We start from the raw sequence: 21,776 nt of genomic DNA on the forward strand, positions 1-21,776 counted from the left end.
GAGCCAACCGAACCAGGCTCGTCTCATTATGAAGGCTCTGAGGCTGCTGTATCTAATTGTCCTAACTTTAAAATCAGATGAGGAGCCCACATTTCATCTTGCATTACTCGCATGAGTTTGATCGCTTCACTCAAAGACAACAACAAAGAAAGCAGAAAGCTGTGGTCTTCTTCCATTTGCCTTACCAGATGAACCAAAACATGCACATTGTTTCATATCAGGGTCTTTTAATTACAAGTCTGGATGCTTGATGCTCTTTTTAGGAAATATTGTGTGTTTTGTTACTGTTTCAATTTGTGCAACATATTAAAACCAATCAGTCATACATAAACCTTGAAATCAAACAATATAAAAAAATATGTGATCCATTTGGACTTTGCTATGTCATGCACTACCTGGGTGTACAACCTTTCCACAATGCAATAATGCCTACAGTGCAGTGTTGCCTTTACTCATGCATGATAGTATCAAGTGACAAGTTGACCGTTAGACACAACAGACCCTTTGATCTGAGGTATTTTATAGCTATAGAAGAATTATAAAAAAAGAAAGTCTAATAACATATAACAACTTTTATAACACAATACTTTTTTTTCCCTTTAGCTGGTATCTGGGAATTTATAGTCAGTATATTCCTTTGTAGTTAAATGTGCATATGATTAAGAACATCATGCTTCATGCTTGAAGTTCCAGTTAAACTCCCCCACTGTCTCTTGTGTGTTTTCACATGTACCCATTTCTGAATCAAGCAAAAAAGACAAGGTTTTAGGCAGCTGAGATAAGACCAGGTGAAGACTAAAGTCATCCTGAATGTCTTACTCATATCTCAAAGGAGAAGAGTCACAAATCAATTGAGAGTCAAGCTGTGAGTTTATCAATATCAGCTTAAGCTAATTCAGCAGTCAGATTAGTCTTTACAAGTCTACATCACGTCTTGAATTGAGATGTGATGTTGAGGAGTTCAGACAGAGAGAAGTCAGGTAATGATAGCTATCTGGAGTTAAGATCAAACCAATTCTTGATTGAAACTGCTAATCAAGAGACTTGGGTGTGTTATTTCTTAAATGGCTAATAAATAAAACACCCACAGGTAAAGTGATGTCTTGAGACAGTTAAAGTCAAGTCTCAAACATTTAAGTCAAGTTCAAGCCAACTTTCAATTCAGCTATGACAAATAAGAGTCAAACCAGGGCCCTATTTCAGGAAGCCGGTTTAGTGCAAACTCTGAGTAAGTATACCCTGAGTTAACGAAAACTCTGGGTTTTCGGTTTCACAAAGCGAGTTCAGCTGAAGCCTGAGTGAGTCACTATGACGACACACTCCGTGAAGCTAACCTGCCCCCTAGCAGGTTTACTTCAACTAACCCTGACTGTCCCCGCCTCTTTGTCGGAAACCTGACAGTAGGAAGTGTCAGACATGGCGTGTCCCTTCCTTGAAGAGCCAGTAGATCTTGAAGCCCAAATTCTCCGCAGAGCTCTCCACCGGGAGAGAGTGATCAGAGCGCGTATGGACATTTTATCATTACCTGATGATTTCCTGTGCGAACGTTACCGTTTCTCAGCACAATCAATAAGTTATTTGAATAACATCCTCAGGCCTAATATTGCTCATGTGACACATCGCGGACATGCTCTCAGTTCTGTACATATTATTTGTATTGCACTTCGGTTTTTTGCAAACGGGAGCTTTCTGTATAATATTGGTGACGCTGAGCACGTTTCCAAGGCTACCGTCTGTCGGGCAGTCAGGAATGTTACAGTTGCACTGAAACGTCTCCTGTACTCGTCTGTGGTGTTCCCCGGTCATAGACCCACAAGATTTATCAAAGAGGGATGCCACAAAATTGCAGGTAGCAGGATGAACAAAACTTAATACATGATGTGGTGATACTTGAACTACTACTTAAATTTTACATTTATTTTCAGGGTTCCCAGGCGTGATTGGCTGTATAGATGGCACTCACATTCCAATCATTGCTCCTTCAGTAAATGAAGGAGACTATGTGAACAGGAAGTCTTTCCACAGCATTAATGTACAGGTACATAGTTCCCTGTAGCATTTCAAACTAACAAATTATTTCATTATAGTAATGGATGCTAATTTGTGTTCTCTGCACTGTGAAGATCATATGTGATGCTGCCAACATTATCACAAATGTGGAAGCCAACTGCTCAGCCTCTGTGAGTGGTGGTGGAGGAGGACCCCCACCTGTTTTTCGGGCCTCCGCTTTTTTTCTAGTGGCCATAATGGGTCACATTTGAGCATACAGAGTAAGCAAATATGTACTTATAATGTGCTCAGATAATTTCAAAAAGTGCTTACAGAGGGGAAATTAATGTAGCCTCTAACTGCAATTGATTTACATAGGACAAACAGACCAAGCACTATGGCTCATAATACAATTACACCTTACCTGTTTGGACTATATTTTTATATTTCATTTTTACTTGCTGCCAGGAACGTTGGGGGCCTGTTGGGTTGCACCTGCGCTCAAATCACATCACAAAATAAAAGGTATAAAATACAAAATAAAATATAATAAAATAACGTGTTAAATGGGTGGAAATCCCTAGATCAATGTTTAAATTAACACTCACGCATTGACTCTGTCGGCTTTGTTTTGCCATGCATGCTCTCTTTCTTTTGCAGCTGAGGCTGTGTTACTTTTTTTCTGCAAAATTTGCATGTTATCAGCATATGCTGCCATCAGAATTTCGGCCTCAAGCGCTGTAAAATACATTGACCGCGCCTTCTTTCCCTCCTTCTCCATGGTAATTCGCTTAATCTGTGCTCCACTAATCAGGGCTTTATGTATCCTCGTGCGCGCGCTTAACTTGGGGTTAAAGCAACTCCGCGTTGATTGAACTACTTGTTATCAGCCTTTCTGAAACCGAATATTCCGAGTTGGACAGTTCGGGGTTACTCAACCCTGAGTATCGTTTTTCACTCTGAGTTTTCTAAACCGGCTTCCTGAAATAGGGCCCAGACGTTAAGAGAGTTTAGGTCAAGTTACAAACAAATTTCTATCACATAACATCTTGTCTGAAGTCAGGTGACTTCACTGTGCTGCTAAGTACAAGGTTTTATTGAATCTGGGCAGGTTTCAGTCCTGCTTCCAGTTAATTGTCATAGTTCCTGTAGACTGGACTGCCATTTATACAAAACACAAAACCCTTTATTACATGCACTTTGTGTGTCTCATATTCATACCTATTCATATTTATTTATCACTGATTAATCAAACATCAAATTTTAGATTGTGGAAGTAAGCTGGAGTACCCAAACAACCTCTCGCAGTCACAGGAAGAACATGGAGACTGCATGTAGAAAGGCCCCAGCTGAGCTAAGATTACAACCAAGCTTCGAGGTGCTAAGACATTAGCACCTGCATAAATCAAGATATACCGACTTCAGTTCTTACAAACTAGAACATTCAGGTCAAGTTTAAAAACACTGAGCGAGTCCATTTTGGGCTCTGAGTTCATCAAAACAGATCCATTCTTGCTCTCATGGAGAAATCTACATTCAGATTCTTGGAAACTGAAATCACGGGTCTTAAAAGTGGAACACTTGCAGCTGAGCACTGCATTTAAATGATCTCCCATCAATTATGTTAATCTCAAAAATCATCAGCAAGTTTGTCAAATTGGCTCAAGTCTAAGGCTGTGCAATCTAACTAATCTGCTAACTATTGGACAAGTCTATCAATTACAAGCCCACCGTTAAAGAAATGTGTGAATAAAATAAATACAAGCTATATTTTGTGAATCTCGGTCAATTAACACAGGGGCATTGATTGAAATACGAATAATACAAATGTCTGGCAAAAATGAGATGAGCTGAGACCTCTGTCACCTTCTGTTTGGCATGTAGAGATGGGATGAAATCCCTTTGACCTGGATAGGAAATCAGTTTATGTCAGTGAATTGGTTGACCTTCATAGTGACGAGGTTTCCTTTTGGTCATTACAGATCAGGGATGGATTTGAGGAATTCTCCCATTGATCTTCATTCTATTCAATCCAGATTTGAGCAGGTTCCTATTTTAAAGCCTAATCCGTAGTAATGCATTCAGACTGCGTATCTGCACACTCACAAACACACACACACTCACAAACACACACGCAGACACATGACTTTTCAACCATGCACTTAGCAGCTTGAAATAATTGTAAGAGGGGATAAATGTTGAGACTGAAAAGCTTTAATTATGGAGCCAGCCCTGGCTCTCTCTTTAGGGAAACATTTTTAATTAATATTCTGTCTCTTCCTCTCTTCCTCTCTCCCTGCCTTTCTCTTCCGAGTGCGTCACTTCTCCACAAGGGATAATTCAGATTTATGTTGCTGACCTGCCGCGGTTTTCCAGGTAAGTATCCATTGGGAAATAACGAGAATAAGTGTGTTCTTCGAGGTACATTTGTCTGAGTCTAAATTTATACAAGAAATAATTGATAATTAATAATCGATGTAATTGAAATGAACGCGTCTGGAAACAATAGCAGATGATGGCTGGGGATAGATTACTGATATAATGGCCTCATTTTGTACGGTGCAAAAAACCCCTCATAAATCACGGGCTTGACAGTTTCACCCAAAGTCAATGGAATTGAAATGATAATATGACCCAGTCACTGTAATATGTTGGCAGAAAAATGAGACCAACCTGATTGCCAGACCAAAATGCCAAAACTAATTATGCAAAATCATGAATAATGTTAACTCCGAATTAAAAATTTCCACCTCCTCCACATCTATGAATGTTATGAAAATGCTAGGCTATGGTAGGCATTAGTGGTAATGTCGCCTACCTTTAACATCTCTACACGTTTAAATGTAGGTATGCCTGTTACCTGTTACCTACAACGCGAGTCTCGCCACTGGCGATATGAGCGCCTACAAAGCGGCCTCATGCGGTGCGCGGTGAGAGATGCCAAACGCCGGTACCGGGAACGTGTGGAGTCCCGCTTCCACCAGGGCGACACACGGAGTATGTGGCACGGACTACGCACCATTACGGACTACAACGCCAGGGACACTGCGCCGATCAATGCCGACTCTGCATTCACCAACGAGCTGAATCGGTTCTACGCCCGTTTCGAGGTTAGCCAGGCGGCTAATGCTATCTACCGCCTGACTACCGAGGACAGTGACGTCATCAGCGAGAGACCGGTGACCAGCATCGTGGAGCATGACGTCCGAGCGGCACTGAGGAGAGTGAACACAAGGAAAGCGGCGGGGCCAGACGGCATCACCGGCCGTCTGCTGCGCTGCTGTGCTGACCAGCTAGCAGGTGTGTTCACTTACATCTTCAACGAGTCCCTGGCGAAGTCTGTGGTCCCCACATCAAAAGATCCACCATCATCCCTGTGCCCAAGAACAGCAAACCCTCATCCCTGAACGATTACCGGCCAGTTGCACTGACCTCGGTAGTAATGAAGGTGTTTGAGAGGCTGCTGAAGAACATCATCTCCTCCTCCATCCCAGACACCACAGATCCGCTGCAGTTCGCCTACAGATCCAACAGATCCACAGAGGATGCCATCGCCCACGTCCTACACACCACTCTCAGCCACGTGGACAAGAAACAGAGTAACTATGTGCGAATGCTGCTTGTTGATTACAGTTCAGCGTTTAACACAATAGTGCCCTGCAGACTGTTCACAAAGCTGAGGGATCTGGGACTTAACAGCCGTCTGTGTGCATGGGTGTTGGACTTCCTCACTGGCAGAACTCAGGTGGTGAGGGTGGGCAGGTGCTTCTCCAACAGCATCACCATCAACACAGGAGCACCTCAGGGATGTGTCCTCTCGCCACTGCTCTACTCCCTCTACACTTCAGACTGTGTGGTCACCCATGGCTCCAACACCATTGTGAAGTTTGCTGACGACACAGTGGTGTTGGGTGCCATCTCCAACAACGATGAGGCGGCCTACATGGATGAAGTGAAGAATCTGGCATCGTGGTGCCAGGACAACCACCTCCAGCTGAACGTCAGCAAGACCAAGGAGCTGGTGGTGGACTTCAGAAGGAGTCAGCACAGACACTACAAGCCCATTATCATCAATGGAGCTCCAGTGGAGAGGGTGCAGTCCTTCAAGTATCTTGGTGTCCACATCTCCTCAGACCTGACATGGGCTGCCCACATTCAGGTCCAGACCAAAAAGGCTAGGCAGCGCCTGTATCACCTACGACAACTGAGGAAGTTCAGGGTCTCTCCAAAGATCCTCAGGATTTTCTATACAGGCGCTGTGGAGAGCATCCTCACACAGAACATGACATCGTGGTTTGGGAACAGCTGTGTGAAGGACCAAAAAGCTCTCCAGAGAGTGATCCGTACAGCAGAACGCTGCTGCAGGATTGCTCTCCCCCCGCTTCAGGACACCTACACCAGGAGATGCCAGACTAGAGCAGCGCAGATACTGAAGGACCCGTCCCATCCTGGCAACAAACTGTTCCAACTTCTGCAATCTGGTAGAAGGTTCCGCATCTTCCGGGCAAGGACAGAGATGTCGTGTCCAAATTCATGGGCTGCATTCTCCTGAGGCCGCATTTGTAGACCGATTACGTCACAGCGACGCGCCGAAGGCTGTCCAAATTCGTAGACCCCTCCGAATGCAGCCGACAAATGCGTGCTCCTTTTTCCGAATTTGAAGGATGGGTCGGGTGTGTCCTTCGTGGCCCACCATATCCCAGAATTCATAGCGCGGCCCAGCCAAGCTCCAGTTTCCAGCTAATGGCGGCCGCTACTAAGTTTTGGGTCTAGCCAGCACGCCACACGGGCACGCCGAATTACTGTGTGTAACCCGCCCGGCCGTGACAAACGTAATATATAAGTCACTTAGACAACCTAAAAATGTTATTGTTGGGCTTTTTTCAGTGTTTTGTTTGTTCGTGAGTAAATCGGTTTGGCTGAGATTAAAGTTATTAGATTAGATAAAATAAAACTTTATTAATCCCCCGGGTGGGTTCCTCCTTGGTTTTTACACAGCTGACTAAACGTCAAACAGAAAACTGATTAAACAGAAGTGTGAGATGGCCGAGAGTTTACTCCAGTGTCCTGTTATATTTTAGACAGCAAGGAGCAGACGGCTGAGTTTATTAAACTCCACCGAGACAGCGGTGACGCTAATCAGAAGGCTAGACCGTCCAATTTCACGGCCGTTTACTTCCGGCCTACCCGATCTTCTGAGGACCCGGCCCACGTAGACCGCGAAGGCCGGGTCCTCAGGAGAATGCAGCCCATGAATTTGGACACGACCAGAGACTCAAGAGGAGCTTCTATCCCCAAGCCATCCGTGCCCTAAACACACACACCCGCCCTCTCACATCATCTATAATTGACTGAGACAGGACTCTCTTCCAGACACTAAACCAAGGCACAATGTACATTTCAATTCCTTTAATTTTAAATATGTTTATATTGTCTATCCTGTAAAATAGTCAGATGTCTATTCATATTAATGTACAGAATTCACCTGCTTGCTGCTACTACTGCACATTCACCCAGTGTATATATATATATATAAGGTTCTTCCTCTACACCCCCCCCCCAATTTTTGCACATGTCGAGGAGCGTGTCAGGCTACATTTCACTGTGTGTTATACTTGTATAACTATGCATGTGACAAATAATAAAGAACCTTGAACCTTAAAATCTAAGTTAAGAGAATTTAGATTTAGTAATTAGTCTGAAGTGTGATGGCATGCTTTGTAAATATATTATTGAATTAAGCTTACTGACGCTGAGAAATTACATTAATTCCACTTTTGATTCTAAAATAATTTGAATAAACTGTTTAATCAGCTACTGCTTTTAAAATTTTTATGCAAAGAGTTGGTGTTTTTACAGTATTTTCACAAACATAGTATGAGAAAGCTCCTGCAAACCAATTATTCGCAATACTTTCTTATTTATCAGCTTTACTAAAAATAAAACCATTAAAAATATTTAAAACATATTATTTAACCTGTAACAACTTGCATGCAGAACAAAAACGATATCAGGTTGCTTAAAAGTCAATGTTTGAAACAATCAAAAGGACTTTAACCTCCTAAGACCCAAACTCTTTCATGCATTTTTAATTTCTCTTTGCTATTTGAGCTGATTGGGACCTGATGAATGTAAAAACAAAGAATTACAATTAAGATTAAGATTAAGATTTTTTTTAATTTTTAATTGATTTGATTTGATACTGTACTTTTGTTTCTGAGAAAAATTAGATCCACATATGAGGACATTTGTTTTAAATTTGGTAGGACAGTGGCAGAATAACATCCCCTTAAGTGGATATCAAGCATTTGTAGAGCAAAATTTAGTATTTTGGTCTAGGCAACCCAAAATGTGATGTCCACATAGGTCCTAGGAGGTTAAAGTAAACACAGTATTTAGCAGCTGAATGTCTTATATTGAGGGTTATTTATATAGTCTTTCTATTGCACTGTCTTGTGTCTGTATCGTTCTGTTCTGTCTGGTGTTGCGTTGTCTTTGTTTTGTTTTGTTGCAGTTTTTGCACATTACACTTTCGTTGATAGTCTGTTATGTGTAGCACCATGGTCTTGGAGGAAGATTGTCTCATTTCACTGTGTACTGTACGACTGCACATGGTAGAATAACAATAAAACCATTTGACTTGGCAAGGATGAGCTGACTGGAAGGTTTCACATGTTCAGACATATAGAAGACAGAAAAACTGATGTGCTTATCTGGCAGCCAGTGACATGATGAAAAATAAAGACCGCCCGGCTGCAAGCAAAGTAGCTCTAGGAAATGCAACACCTATAAATGAAAAATAGGGAAACCCGAGCTCTGGATATTAGTGATGGGATTTCCGGCTACTTTTAGAGAGCCGGCTCTTTCGGCTCTGAACCGGCTCTTCAGGTTGTTTTGTTGCTTTAATTAATTTATTATTAACAATAATATAAAATTAAGCACAAAAGGAATTACTAATGTAAAAAAAGTGGTTTTATTTATATATGTTTATATATAAATATATGCGGTGGCCCCTAGAGACAAAGCACGTCCAAACTCCAAAACACATCTAGCATGAACTGAACTTCCAAAACAGAGCTACCTAGATCACTTAAATTACACAATTGAAAGCATATGTGTATTGTTTGTGTATTTATACACAATCACTCATATATATTCAAATAATTTAAAAAAAAAGTTCATTTACCTGTTACTACCACACACCAAATCCGGTCGTTGGTGCTTCCTGGCTTGTGTAGCCACTAGGTAACAAAAGCTCAACACTGCGCCTGCATCCTGGAGCACTTCTGTTGTCTTTTGTACGTGTTTTGGAGTTTTTACGTGTTTTGGAGTTTTTACGTGCTTTGTCTCTAGGGGTCACCGTAAATATACTTTTATTTATTCACTCCACATAAAATGTAATAAATAAATCATATAATACAAACACCAACTATTAACATTTCAACTTTTAACTATTTAAATTTTCAGCTTTTTCCTTTTACAAATTTAAAGTGAAACAACACAAAACACTGCAAACCACAACACAATTAAATATAAATTAAAATATGAAAACAAAAAGAAGATGCACAGTCTCTGTCATATGGACCTGCATGAATAAACTTTCTGAATCCTTTATCATCTGCAACTGAAAATAGTTGTGGATGATTACTATACCTTTCTAATGTGGCGTTGTTGTCCCTGGCTCTCTTTCTCTCTCTCTCCCGCTTTGTTCCTGTGCTACTGCGACTGCAACTACCGCCCCTCCCCCCTCTTCCCAGCGCAAAGGACAAGGCTCACGTGCGGAGTGAAGCGGAAAAAAGTGCGAGAGAGAGGGTGAGAGAAGGAAAAAAAATAAGGATTCGGCTCGCGTCGTTCACGTCAAAGAGCCGGATCTAAGAGCCGTTTCGTTCGCAACCGACACATCACTACTGGATATTTATGGTAGATGGTGTTACTGCACTGCCCACAATGTTTTGTCTGACAGAAAATGTGAGGAAATTAAAGTGTAGAAGCCCAAGAATAACAAGAGTTTAGTATCAAGCCTCACAAAATGCAAAAAGCAGAGATGCTAAGAATCACCTGTTTAAGAAAGACTTCAGACTTAGCATCCTGCTTTTTGTTGGATATGAAAGAAACACGATAATGTGTTTGGAGAAACGCAGTGTGAACATCAGGTAGATCAAATGATGTGCGCCTAATGAGATGCGTCCCAGCTGGCGGCGAAATGAGCTGCAGTGTTGAGTAGTAATGAATGAGAATGGCCAAAGGTTCGTAGAGGGGAAGCGAAGGTTGCCAACAAGATTCTGCCTTGGAAAGCTGCCAAGATGTCTGGAGGAAGGAGAAGCGCGAGGATTAAACAGCAGGCATATCAAAGCCTGCAGCAGCCTGAGAGACAGACAGGCTGCGAGGATGGGAAACAGCAAAATGTGATTTGGTTACCCAAACTGATCGTAATAACAAGTCCTAATTAGTATGTATTCTGATATAGCTGATGATAGGAGAGGTTTTAACTGGCAACATATTCTTTATCTTAATATCTACATTTTACAGTTGGAGAGGAAACAAGAAGCATCTGACTGATGGCGCTAACAACAATTACCAGGTGTAAAAAACATCTGTGAAACAGAAATGAACGAGCCTTTAAAAATGGAAAGCATCAGCAGTCCACAAGGAAGTGAGTGGACGGCCAAAGAAAGATCAAGGCGGGCGTTCACCTGTGACACACCCACTAATTATGACCATGAAATCCAGAAAAAGAAATAGGTGGACTTTGATTTGAGGTTATTCAACCCAGTGTTAGAGAAAAATGTTGATCCACTGCACAAATATGATCGAGTTTCCCAACAGAGGCTCTGAAATGGTGACGGTCAGTTTGTTTTTGTCCTGTTTTTTACTGATTAAAAAAGTATGGAAGAATACGTTTTTTGTTATATTTTAATAATTTTTTCATGCTTTTCATTTCATTCTTTGGTTGCAGTAGTTTAAATAGCCTATGTTTTGGTTTATTTTATAATTCAGTGAAAATGGTTTCCATCCATTACTCATACATCTGGGGACATATGCTTTCTAGATGCAAAAATACTGCATGCATCTATGGTCATGAATTTTAAAAATCCCACGTGACCTCGTGAAAGTTAGAGCATTCACAACATTTTCAGACACTTGACCTTTGACCTTGAGATCAAGATAACTAAGATTCAAACTCATCTGAGACTTTTAGTAGATGCACCAATTTGAAACTCCTACGTTGCTTCGTTCTCAAGTTCTCACATTTACAAACTTGGATGTTCCCAAACCCCGAACAAAAAATGAGCAAGAATATTTCTCATAGATTCAACTGTCCAAAGTTAAAGCCTGAATTCACTGGGTAAATAAAACAATAAAAAGGGTTCTCAGGTAAGGGATGTTTCCTGGTGTCTTGGGCCAATTATGAATTCACCAGGTACTCAGCAAATGTCTTTACTTTTATTCTTTTTTATTCAATATAGAAAGAGGTTACTACAAACTGTGATTGCTGTTTAAAAGTCGCATTTTGCTATTGGAGGGTGAAGCAGGGGGTGTATCACAACAATATCCATAAAACTAATCAATAATAATTAAAAAAACAAAATCCAAGGTAATTTCCCTCCATCGATGGGCTGCTTTTAGTGCAGCAGATATTTTTAGATTGTCTATTTTTTGGTACTTCAGACATGGCACAGTTCCTTAAGTGAATCCATGGGATTTACTTAAAGGGAACATTGTTGTTTATTACTGTTTGTTTTTTGTCAGCTGGGAGCGTTAGCAGCTTGCTGCCAGTACAACGCCTGCCAGCTGGCTAACAGCCAGCTTGTCATGAGACCTGGAGTGACCTCCTGTGCACTGAGGTGGTGAGACAGGAATGTGAAGGCAGCTTGTAAGCTGCAGCGACAGTCAGCAGGCAGCAGGACTAACAGGATGCGACTGTCAGTATGCAAGCTGTGACAGCATGTGTCTTTATTAGATCTTGTGGATGTAAGTGCATAGGTGGACATAAACAAATACATCCAGGTAGCATCGGGCCACATAAAGCAGACCCGGGAACTGGATCAGATCCAGATTCCTGATAGTTACAGTATGAGGCTGATTAATGAATTCACATACTCACAACACACATCATCACAAACATGCACACAAAAAATGGCACATATGCACCTGACTGTTGTACTGCATTATCTCTCCCAACATTCTGTGTGTTTGGTTATGATACAGAATAAAAAAAGACTACAGTCCAAGAAAAATTCATAACGCCAAAACAAAGGAAGAAGGACATCAGCAGCTACTATAGCAACCCGATCGCTCATCATGTGCTCGCATTAGTGCATTAGTAACCATGTCATAAACCCATACAACTTCCTGCTCTTGCATGTCTACATTAAGAGAACACATAGTCATGTAATGTCTTATTACCTGCTGCCTAATGGACTCTCCAACTTTGCACTTATGGAGTAGATGAAAGGAGTCGACAGAATCATGGGCGCTCTGTTGGGAGGTGAAACAACTCCCCATAAATAATGTGCAATGCAATAAAGTGCACTAGAGAAACAAATATTAGCAAAGGCAATGTCCCACTGCAATACAGCCCATTCAGCGCAGTGCTGACCTGTATCCCGAGCCACCGAGCAGACACCCCAACAGGCAGCTGAGCAAACCAATCAACTGCACTCGTTCTGATCATAAACAGCTGTGCCAGATATGAAGGCATTTTGCAGGCTTCCATTTGCAGCAGTGTGTTTTTTTTCCAGCTTTTTTATAAATGACTTGAGTAAAGATATTAAAGCAAAACTATGCCTTTATGCTGATGATGAAGTCATTCTAACACATACATCCTCTATAGTAATGGAGGGAAAGAACTTTGAATCCTAAATGCTCCGCTGAGTTTAAACCACAGGGCAAGCTACAGAGCTGAAAAATGAATCTTTGCAGAAGTGGCAAAAATCCCATCTGAGGGTGGCTCCAAAAGACCTTCAAGTGAGTACCAAACATGTCCAGATTTACAGCATCAGGAAGCTTGTTTGCAGCCTGGGAAAGATACAAGTTTGGCCTCTCTTGCATAGTTTTGCCCCTCATAAAAACTCTGAGTGGGGTGATTTTTTTTTAAACTGAGTTGGAGATGTGGCAGTTTGATTGACAGGTGTGCCATCACAGGAGTTGATCTCAGTGGAACTTTCTGGTAAAATAAAGTAATGGAATAAATTTCTTTTTGATGTGAGATTATTATTATTATTTTTTTTATCACAAGTCATCCTCAAAAACTTGTCCTTGTGTTTTGACATATAGATTTTTCACAGTGGAAAATTAAAACAGCCATTTTCTATATGTTATACATTCAAATGCAGGTTAATTGGAAACACATTATGCATGTTAACTGAAAATGAGCATAATAATTGCAGTCCGAACGGAATATATAATTGTAGAGTGTATTGTTGTTCTTTCTCACATTTTGGCAATAAGTAATCTCAGCAGATGAGACTTACAGGCTTTGCTGATAGCAAATCCATTATCAGGTCAAAACTAATGATATCAGCCAATAAAACAAAAAAAAAAAATAGAAGAACAAAGGTTGTATGTTTTCTTTGCTTGCTAGGATGCGGGTTTTAGCATTTGGCCAATTTTCTATTTAGAATTTTTTATATTATCCATATCTGTTTGTTACATTTTATAATTGTTTGCAATCAATACATTTTTGCTTTTTATGTTCTTGATTTCCTACTGAGTCAACTGTTTTTGATTTCATATTAAACGCCCCTTAAAAACCTATGTAAAACTATGTAAAACTATGCAAAACTATGTAAAACTATGCAAAATCAGAATCTGGAAAGACTCAGTAATTGCAAAATAATTCATACAATTATACAAGTGCAGCCCACAGTGATTGGTAATTGTATTAAATTACCAACACGTGAAAAGTGTGATTTGGCGGTGTTTAAAAAAATCGAGTTACATTTGTAAACAATGCTTTCTCTCGTTAATTACCAAAGCCATATCATTATGCTTATCGTTATCATATCTTCACTGAAAAACAAACATTATGATAATTCTTCAACAAACATTAATAAAAAAGAAAACAAAATCTCGAAAGCATTTTTTTGTCGACACTACAGTGATCGTTGAGGAAAGGCTGTGAGTGATCACTAATTACTGCGGTGCATTCACTCATCACCGTGACAGATGTGTGATGTGTGAATGAGTGTGGGTGTAAGCAAATGCATTTAGCAAGTGCTTTAATTTGTGTTTTCTACCTCAGTGCAGCATTGTTGCAAATTTGTAGAAAACGTGTGTGAGTTGCATCACACATGGGTTATGCAAAGTTTGTTACACCTGGAAGAATAACAGAAGCATTTAAAAAATGTTCCCCATACAATCGCTACGATTCCACAATACTGAGATCTATAATTAATGTACGCAGCTGACAGGTCATTTTAGATCTGATTCTCTGGCCTTCTTTCACACTCTCTTTCACAAATGTATAATAAGTTAATTTAGTTTAAATGGACTTAATGGGCAGATTCAATTACTGCCATGCCAAAGTCCCAGAGCAGCATCAGTGATGACAGGATTACAGCTGAAGTAGCGCCAAGCAGTTGTCAGAGCGGAGACACGTCTTTGCTGCGAGAAATATTAGGTCCGCAAGTGAATTTCAGTTCAGATGCAAAAGAAATGCTATGTGGGTGGGAAAATGATTCCAGGAAAAGAGGTGGAGAGATTCTAAGACTCCCAATCAGAGAAAAAGAGGATTGCTGCGGCACCGTTCAGGATAAAAATATGTATGAAGTTTATTCTTGGAGGAGTTCAGCAAGCAAAATAGACCCTGATGGAGACTTGGAGTTGATTCACTTTGGCCTATTTTGCTTGCCGAATTGCTCCAAGAATAAACATGTTACATGATTTTATCCTCAGCAATCCTCTTTTTTTTTAAATATTGAGCTTGTGTTTGCTATACTGATAGTGGATAAGCCAGTTCTGATGAACTCCCAATAATACCTTATTAGAATCAAAGACTAATTTGTAAGATAGTGACAACAAAATGGTCAGCTGGTAGGTTCTGCTTTTATCCTGATGCATTTAGCCAACTAAAAGAACTCTAAAATGCTGCTGATAATAACACCTAAAACCAAATGCTCTGCCTCCTGGAAGGAGTCTAAATGTCCTCAAAGGGAAGTGAAAAGCATTTCAAGAAAGGTCAAATACATGAAATATTAGAGGATCTCTTGAAGAGTAGACCATCCTCTCAGAAACCAAACCAGTGGTCACGACTCTGAAGCTGAAAGTCTGCTACTTCACACAGCTCAGCAGACCGACTAAAGAGAAACCTGTGCCTCATAACAGTAACAACAAAGCAGAAAAAGAGAGAGATAATGAAGTCAAACCTTGGCAAACAGCGCCCCCTTGGCCGCCAGTGCATCTTCCCCTCTGCCATTGGGGTAGCACTCGTATCGTGCATCCAGGATTGGGTAGCGGCTTGCCAGCATGAGCCCACTGTTCAGGAATTTGAACCTGGAGCAGCAGCCTTTCCAGCCATACCGCCCAACATCGCTCAGGATGTAGGGAAAATAGCGATGCAGCTGGCGCCGTAGTCTAGTAGTCGATCCATGGTCAAATACCTCCTGTAGAGCCAGGAAATCCAAGTTGGCAGGGAAAAAGGCAGAGATGTCATGGTCGAATGTTTCATCTCCGTGGCGGCGTTTTCGACCTGGGCGCTTGAATATTGATGTGCGTGGGACATGAGAGAGAGTGTTGTTGGAGGATATCCCTATCCCGCCATCACTTCCATGGTAACGAGCAAGGGACTCACGAGAAGCAGTCATGCTGCCCGTGTCTGCCCCTCCGTGCTCTCCAGGCCGGTGGTTCCCTGTCTCCGCCTCCTCTTCCTGGGGGTCCGGCTCTGGAGCACTGATGCTAATTTGAACCCCTGAGGTGTGAAGCGGACAGTCTGTTGCGGGTTTTGGCTGGGTCCCATCCCCATGCATGGGACAGTCATGATGACCAGGAGCACTCTGAGCTACTGTGGAATGCACGGGGCAGTCTGGAGCCTCCCCTGAGGTGTGAATGGGACAGTCTGAGCTGCTTTTAGTCTCCCCTTGGTGGAGAGGGCATTCTGCTGTAGTGTCTGCCCCATCAGGGTGCACAGGGCATTCAGCAGAGCCCTGGTCATTCACAGAAGGGTGAACGGGGCAGTCAGTGGCACCTGAGGGGTGAATCGGGCACTCGGTGGCAGGTTCAGTTTCGGTGTCGGCTGGGCCATTGGTTGTGTGTGTTTGGTCTGGACGTTGGTCCAACGATGAGGTACGGCGGAAACCTGTGGCAAGGCTGCTGAAGGACGCCGCACTGATAAACATAACAGAAACAATATGAACATAGAGGCATTTACTGCAGATAAGTGCAGAGGGAAGTTTGGATTGATCTCTCCATACCTGATAGAAGTGTTGGTAGGTGAGTCAATGTAGATTTTAATCTGAGGTCGGCTGGCACCATTGCGGATCCTCTTCCCTACCTCCCGTGCTCTCCGGTGGGTGTCTGACAGGTTGTTAAACCTTGCTAGGGAGTCAGGCAGAAGGCAAACATTGGCACTGCAGAAACAGAAGCTTCTGCCCTGTGGCCTCCATTCCCCAATTCCAGCACCTGCTTGACCTTGTTCAGCCTGGTGTTTGTCTGGCCTAGACAAGACAGAAAAAAAACAACCTTTAAATGCAAATATAATACCAGAAGAAAAATAGGGCAATAGGAGCAAAAGCATTTTTTTAAAAGAAGCAAGGAAATTTTTCCCAGATTTCTTTTTTTCAAAAGATATACTTAGAGAACCATTTTATTCTACCTTCATCTTGAGCCTACACTCATTGAGAGTAATATCATACTGGTCATCTAACTCTGAGCAATATTAAAGAAATCCAGATACTTCAAACACAGGGTCTTATAGCCATAAGGAAGCTAATCAAATGCAAATACTTTTTAAAGTAGAATCTCTCAAAGCAATTAGCTGCTGAGCAGTTTTGAGGTTTCTGCTTATTAACCTTATTATATCAGTAATGTAGTCTAAAGAAATGGATTACATTTCTGTCACTTAAAGAGATGTGTCTACATAGACATATGCAGTTAGGACCATTTGTATTTGGGTATTAAAACAGTTTTTTAAATTTTGTATCTGTGCACAAGCACAGTGAATTTAATAAATAAATAATAAAATAAATAATTTCAGAACCTGAACCATTTACTTTAGTTTTTTCTTCAGTTACTGTAAAGCTTCTCTGTTGAGTTCTGATCAGTTGGCTGACTTGTCATTCAAGAATATCCAATTTATTTGCCTTGAGAAACTCTTGGGTTTGTTTTGCTGTGAGGCAACATCTGATGAGTTTTGCAGCAGATAGCTGAACCTGCGCAAAGTATAGAGCTGTCTACACTTCAGACTTTGCTAAAATAAACAGTAGTGATTCTGTTCCACTTGTAGGCAGAGGCAAAGCTACAAAAATCGTCTACTGTCTAAAAACCTATGGTGTATGCCACTTAAACACCGCCTGAAGTTTTGAAATCATACACCATCTGAACTGAGCTGTAGTAGTTGACTCCATGATACTAAGTTTTATTCTAACATGATCAACATTTTAAAAGTGATCTATTCAACCCAGACCAGGTAGTTTTGGTGCCTAAAGCACAGCTGGAGTCATTAGTTTGTGAAGACCTGAACACAGATGCTAAAAGCAAACTAACTGAGCTGCAAACACAACTTTTATTAGGTTGATGTGATGTCCAGACATGTAAAGATCCACAAGGAAAGAAACAGCAGGAAAGGAGCAGACAAGAACAGAGAAGCAACAGAGACACTAAGAGAAAGACTGAGTGGAAACAGTAAGGGTAACTGGGAGGGTGGAAACCAAAGGGTAATGAGACACAGCTGAAGGAAGTCTAGACAATGGAACAAAGCGAGACAGTGTACCACACAGAGACAATTAACTGCCAAATTAAAGCAATGAAACTGAAACAAGGACACAAATGAACCTTAACTCTAATCTTGAATGTTCATGTAAGACAAAAGTGCCACAGTGCACATACAGTGGGGCAAAAAAGTATTTAGTCAGCCACCGATTGTGCAAGTTCCCCCACCTAAAATGATGACAGAGGTCAGTAATTTGCACCAGAGGTACACTTCAACTGTGAGAGACAGAATGTGAAAAAAAATCCATGAATCCACATGGTAGGATTTGTAAAGAATTTATTCGTAAATCAGGGTGGAAAATAAGTATTTGGTCAATAACAAAAATACAACTCAATACTTTGTAACATAACCTTTGTTGGCAATAACAGAGGTCAAACGTTTACTATAGGTCTTTACCAGGTTTGCACACACAGTAGCTGGTATTTTGGCCCATTCCTCCATGCAGATCTTCTCGAGAGCAGTGATGTTTTGGGGCTGTCGCCGAGCAACACGGACTTTCAACTCCCGCCACAGATTTTCTATGGGGTTGAGGTCTGGAGACTGGCTAGGCCACTCCAGGACTTTCAAATGCTTCTTACGGAGCCACTCCTTTGTTGCCCGGGCGGTGTGTTTTGGATCATTGTCATGTTGGAAGACCCGGCCTCGTTTCATCTTCAACGTTCTCACTGATGGAAAGAGGTTTTGGCTCAAAATCTCACGATACATGGCCCCATTCATTCTGTCCTTGACACAGATCAGTCGTCCTGTCCCCTTGGCAGAAAAACAGCCCCATAGCATGATGTTTCCACCCCCATGCTTCACAGTAGGTATGGTGTTCTTGGGATGCAACTCAGTATTCTTCTTCCTCCAAACACGACGAGTTGAGTTTATACCAAAAAGTTCTACTTTGGTTTCATCTGACCACATGACATTCTCCCAATCCTCTGCTGTATCATCCATGTGCTCTCTGGCAAACTTCAGACGGGCCTGGACATGCACTGGCTTCAGCAGCGGAACACGTCTGGCACTGCGGGATTTGATTCCCTGCCGTTGTAGTGTGTTACTGATGGTGACCTTTGTTACTTTGGTCCCAGCTCTCTGCAGGTCATTCACCAGGTCCCCCCGTGTGGTTCTGGGATCTTTGCTCACTGTTCTCATGATCATTTTGACCCCACGGGATGAGATCTTGCGTGGAGCCCCAGATGGAGGGAGATTATCAGTGGTCTTGTATGTCTTCCATTTTCTGATGATTGCTCCCACAGTTGATTTTTTCACACCAAGCTGCTTGCCTATTGTAGATTCACTCTTCCCAGTCTGGTGCAGGTCTACAATACTTTTCCTGGTGTCCTTAGAAAGCTCTTTGGTCTTGGCCATGGCGGAGTTTGGAGTCTGACTGTTTGAGGCTGTGGACAGGTGTCTTTTATACAGATGATGAGTTCAAACAGGTGCCATTCATACAGGTAACGAGTGGGGGACAGAAAAGCTTCTTACAGAAGACGTTACAGGTCTGTGAGAGCCAGAGATTTTCCATGTTTGAGGTGACCAAATACTTATTTTCCACCCTGATTTACAAATAAATTCTTTACAAATCCTACCATGTGAATTCATGGATTATTTTTTCACATTCTGTCTCTCACAGTTGAAGTGTACCTCTGGTGCAAATTACTGACCTCTGTCATCATTTTAAGTGGGGGAACTTGCACAATCGGTGGCTGACTAAATACTTTTTTGCCCCACTGTAAGCTCCATAAACACAATCAGTAACTTAAAATAACAAGAACTGAAGGCTCATAATCAACAATGTTGGCTACGAGTAAAACTAAGAAAACCTAAAACAACCAAACAGACCAGAAACAGATAAAAAAAAATTGGATTCACATCTTCTTCTTAAACGGTCCTTTGTTGTCAGTTTTTCAGCAGGTGTTTGTGGGGGTGTGATGAGTAGAATTATACTCATGTGCTTTTCAGCTTTTAAAAATCTTTTCTATTTGGAATTTATTTTTCCCCAATTCTCCAAAGGTCTCACCAACATCAGAGTGTGAAAGATGTTAACTTAAAATTAACATCTGCCCTTCCTGGGGGGAAAACTCATCAAATAATAGGAAATTAAGACAAAAAGTTTAGTTACTGTACATATTTCCTCACATTGTGCCAAACTGTTTATTTGTTAATTGGTAGAATAAACTTTTAGTATTCTTGATCATATCTAACTCTGTTAAGGTAGAAAAATAGTGCATCTAAGTTGGATTTAAGTAGATTCTTTTTTGTTGTTGTATTTTGAAACCCTTTGCTGGTGAGATGGGGTTATAATAATACTACTACACTACCAAAGTTTGGACACATCTGGCCACCCAAACTTGGTGCTGTATACTTTGATGCAATGAAATGTTGAATTGTAGAGCCTTGTCTTTGATGAGTGTTATGAAAATACTGTTGAGACAAACTTGTTTTCATGCAGAAATCTTTCAGGAGTTGTCAGTAGCATGAAATACAAATACATTTATTATGTGAGATGTTTTTGCAGCATATCAAGAATAACAAAGCTATACGTAAATTCAGTAAGTTCTTAGGATGTCGTGTTATCCAATTTTCTTTTTACCATCTTTCAGATAAGAACACAGTTAATTCTGTACTATCACCAAGCAGCTAGGCTGTCCTTGAGACTCTGTGGAGAAAAATAAACTGGATCAAACAGTTATGTCAGTGTACCCCACAAGGTGCAACCGGGCCTTACAACTTTTAGCCCTTCTCATAATAATAGTGCGATTTTAATTATAGAGGGTTTAGGAATAAAAACAGACATGCACACATCATAGCAGCCTGTCTGTTTTTTGTTTTTGTTTTTATCTGTTTTACTCTCAAATGATTATTATGTGATGTACACATACTATGTATTACATTTTCTATTTTCACTCTACCATTTCTACTCTACCCCCTCTTTATGCTTCTGGCCCTGAACTCTACTGCCATCGGTGCTTTTTACCTTTTTAAAGACGTTATCCATGAATATACAATAAACTGTTACTAGGTGACTGTTGAAACAATACTTAAAATACTAGAAACTCACATTTTACATTTGCCATCTCTAAACTGCTAATTATAGGAAGATCGTGCTGCTGTCCCACAGCAAACAGAGCTAAATACTGTATTTCCCATTTTGTGGTTATGGCGGGTTGCCACTTGGGTGGGTGTTTGGATAACGAAACACCCACTGAGAGCTGATGGAGTCTTGCAGCTGGAAAGCAGACCCACGAGCAAACTATTTACACAAGATAATGACTTCATTTTCTCCTTCTTGAAATAGCCAACCCCTGTGAACAACTGGCTCCATAGATGAAAAATGAAGCATGACTCTACAACTGCTCGGCCCATTTTTCACATTACATTGATCCAGGGCCTCATTTTCATTCACAGTTTAGTTGAAAGCCAGTCTAAAATGTGTAAACCGGTATAAAGTGCGTTCATCCGGTCATCTTTAAACTGAACCACTGCAAGGACAAAGAAAGGCCTACATGGTTGGCTGTAGGTCTGCCCTCCTCACCTGTAGAAACCTTAAGCAGTAAAAGATTGTGTTACCTTAAAACAGTTAGGTCACTCTACATAATACTGTCTAAAGTAAAAGACACTACATCCTTACAAAATCAGATATTATGTACAGTGCTGTGAAAAAGCATTTTTGCAGTTTTGTCACACTTACATGTTTCAGATTAAACAAATAAAATATAAAACAGAAGTAAATAAAAAAGGCGTTTTTTAAATGATGCTATGATTTATTAATGGAAAAAAACTACCCAGCCTACCTGGACCTTGGCAGCGAGAACTAGTATTAAGCATTTGTAATAAGTTCAAACAAGTCTTTCATATCTCTGTGGACCTGTTT

The 21,776-nt window shown here is 41.0% G+C and overlaps 1 protein-coding gene across 2 annotated transcripts in view; it reads right to left on the reverse strand.

Annotated features, from left to right (window-relative positions):
- smpd3 (sphingomyelin phosphodiesterase 3) overlaps positions 1 to 21,776 on the reverse strand; it is a 91,670-nt gene that overhangs the window by 30,754 nt on the left and 39,140 nt on the right. For both annotated transcript variants that reach the window (XM_086301996.1, XM_086301997.1), the window contains 2 exons: positions 16,401 to 16,643; positions 15,357 to 16,314 (listed from right to left, as the gene is read on the reverse strand). In XM_086301996.1, the coding sequence (XP_086158122.1) occupies positions 15,357 to 16,314; positions 16,401 to 16,643 (1,201 nt within the window). The remainder of the gene's footprint in view (positions 1 to 15,356; positions 16,315 to 16,400; positions 16,644 to 21,776) is intronic.

The sequence above is a fragment of the Aulonocara sp. 'chitande type north' Nkhata Bay genome, linkage group LG7, assembly GCF_057382095.1.
Source record: "Aulonocara sp. 'chitande type north' Nkhata Bay isolate Kocher_YH1m ecotype deep benthic linkage group LG7, A_spYH_male_GT1.1, whole genome shotgun sequence".
NCBI classification, from domain to species: domain Eukaryota; kingdom Metazoa; phylum Chordata; class Actinopteri; order Cichliformes; family Cichlidae; genus Aulonocara; species Aulonocara sp. 'chitande type north' Nkhata Bay.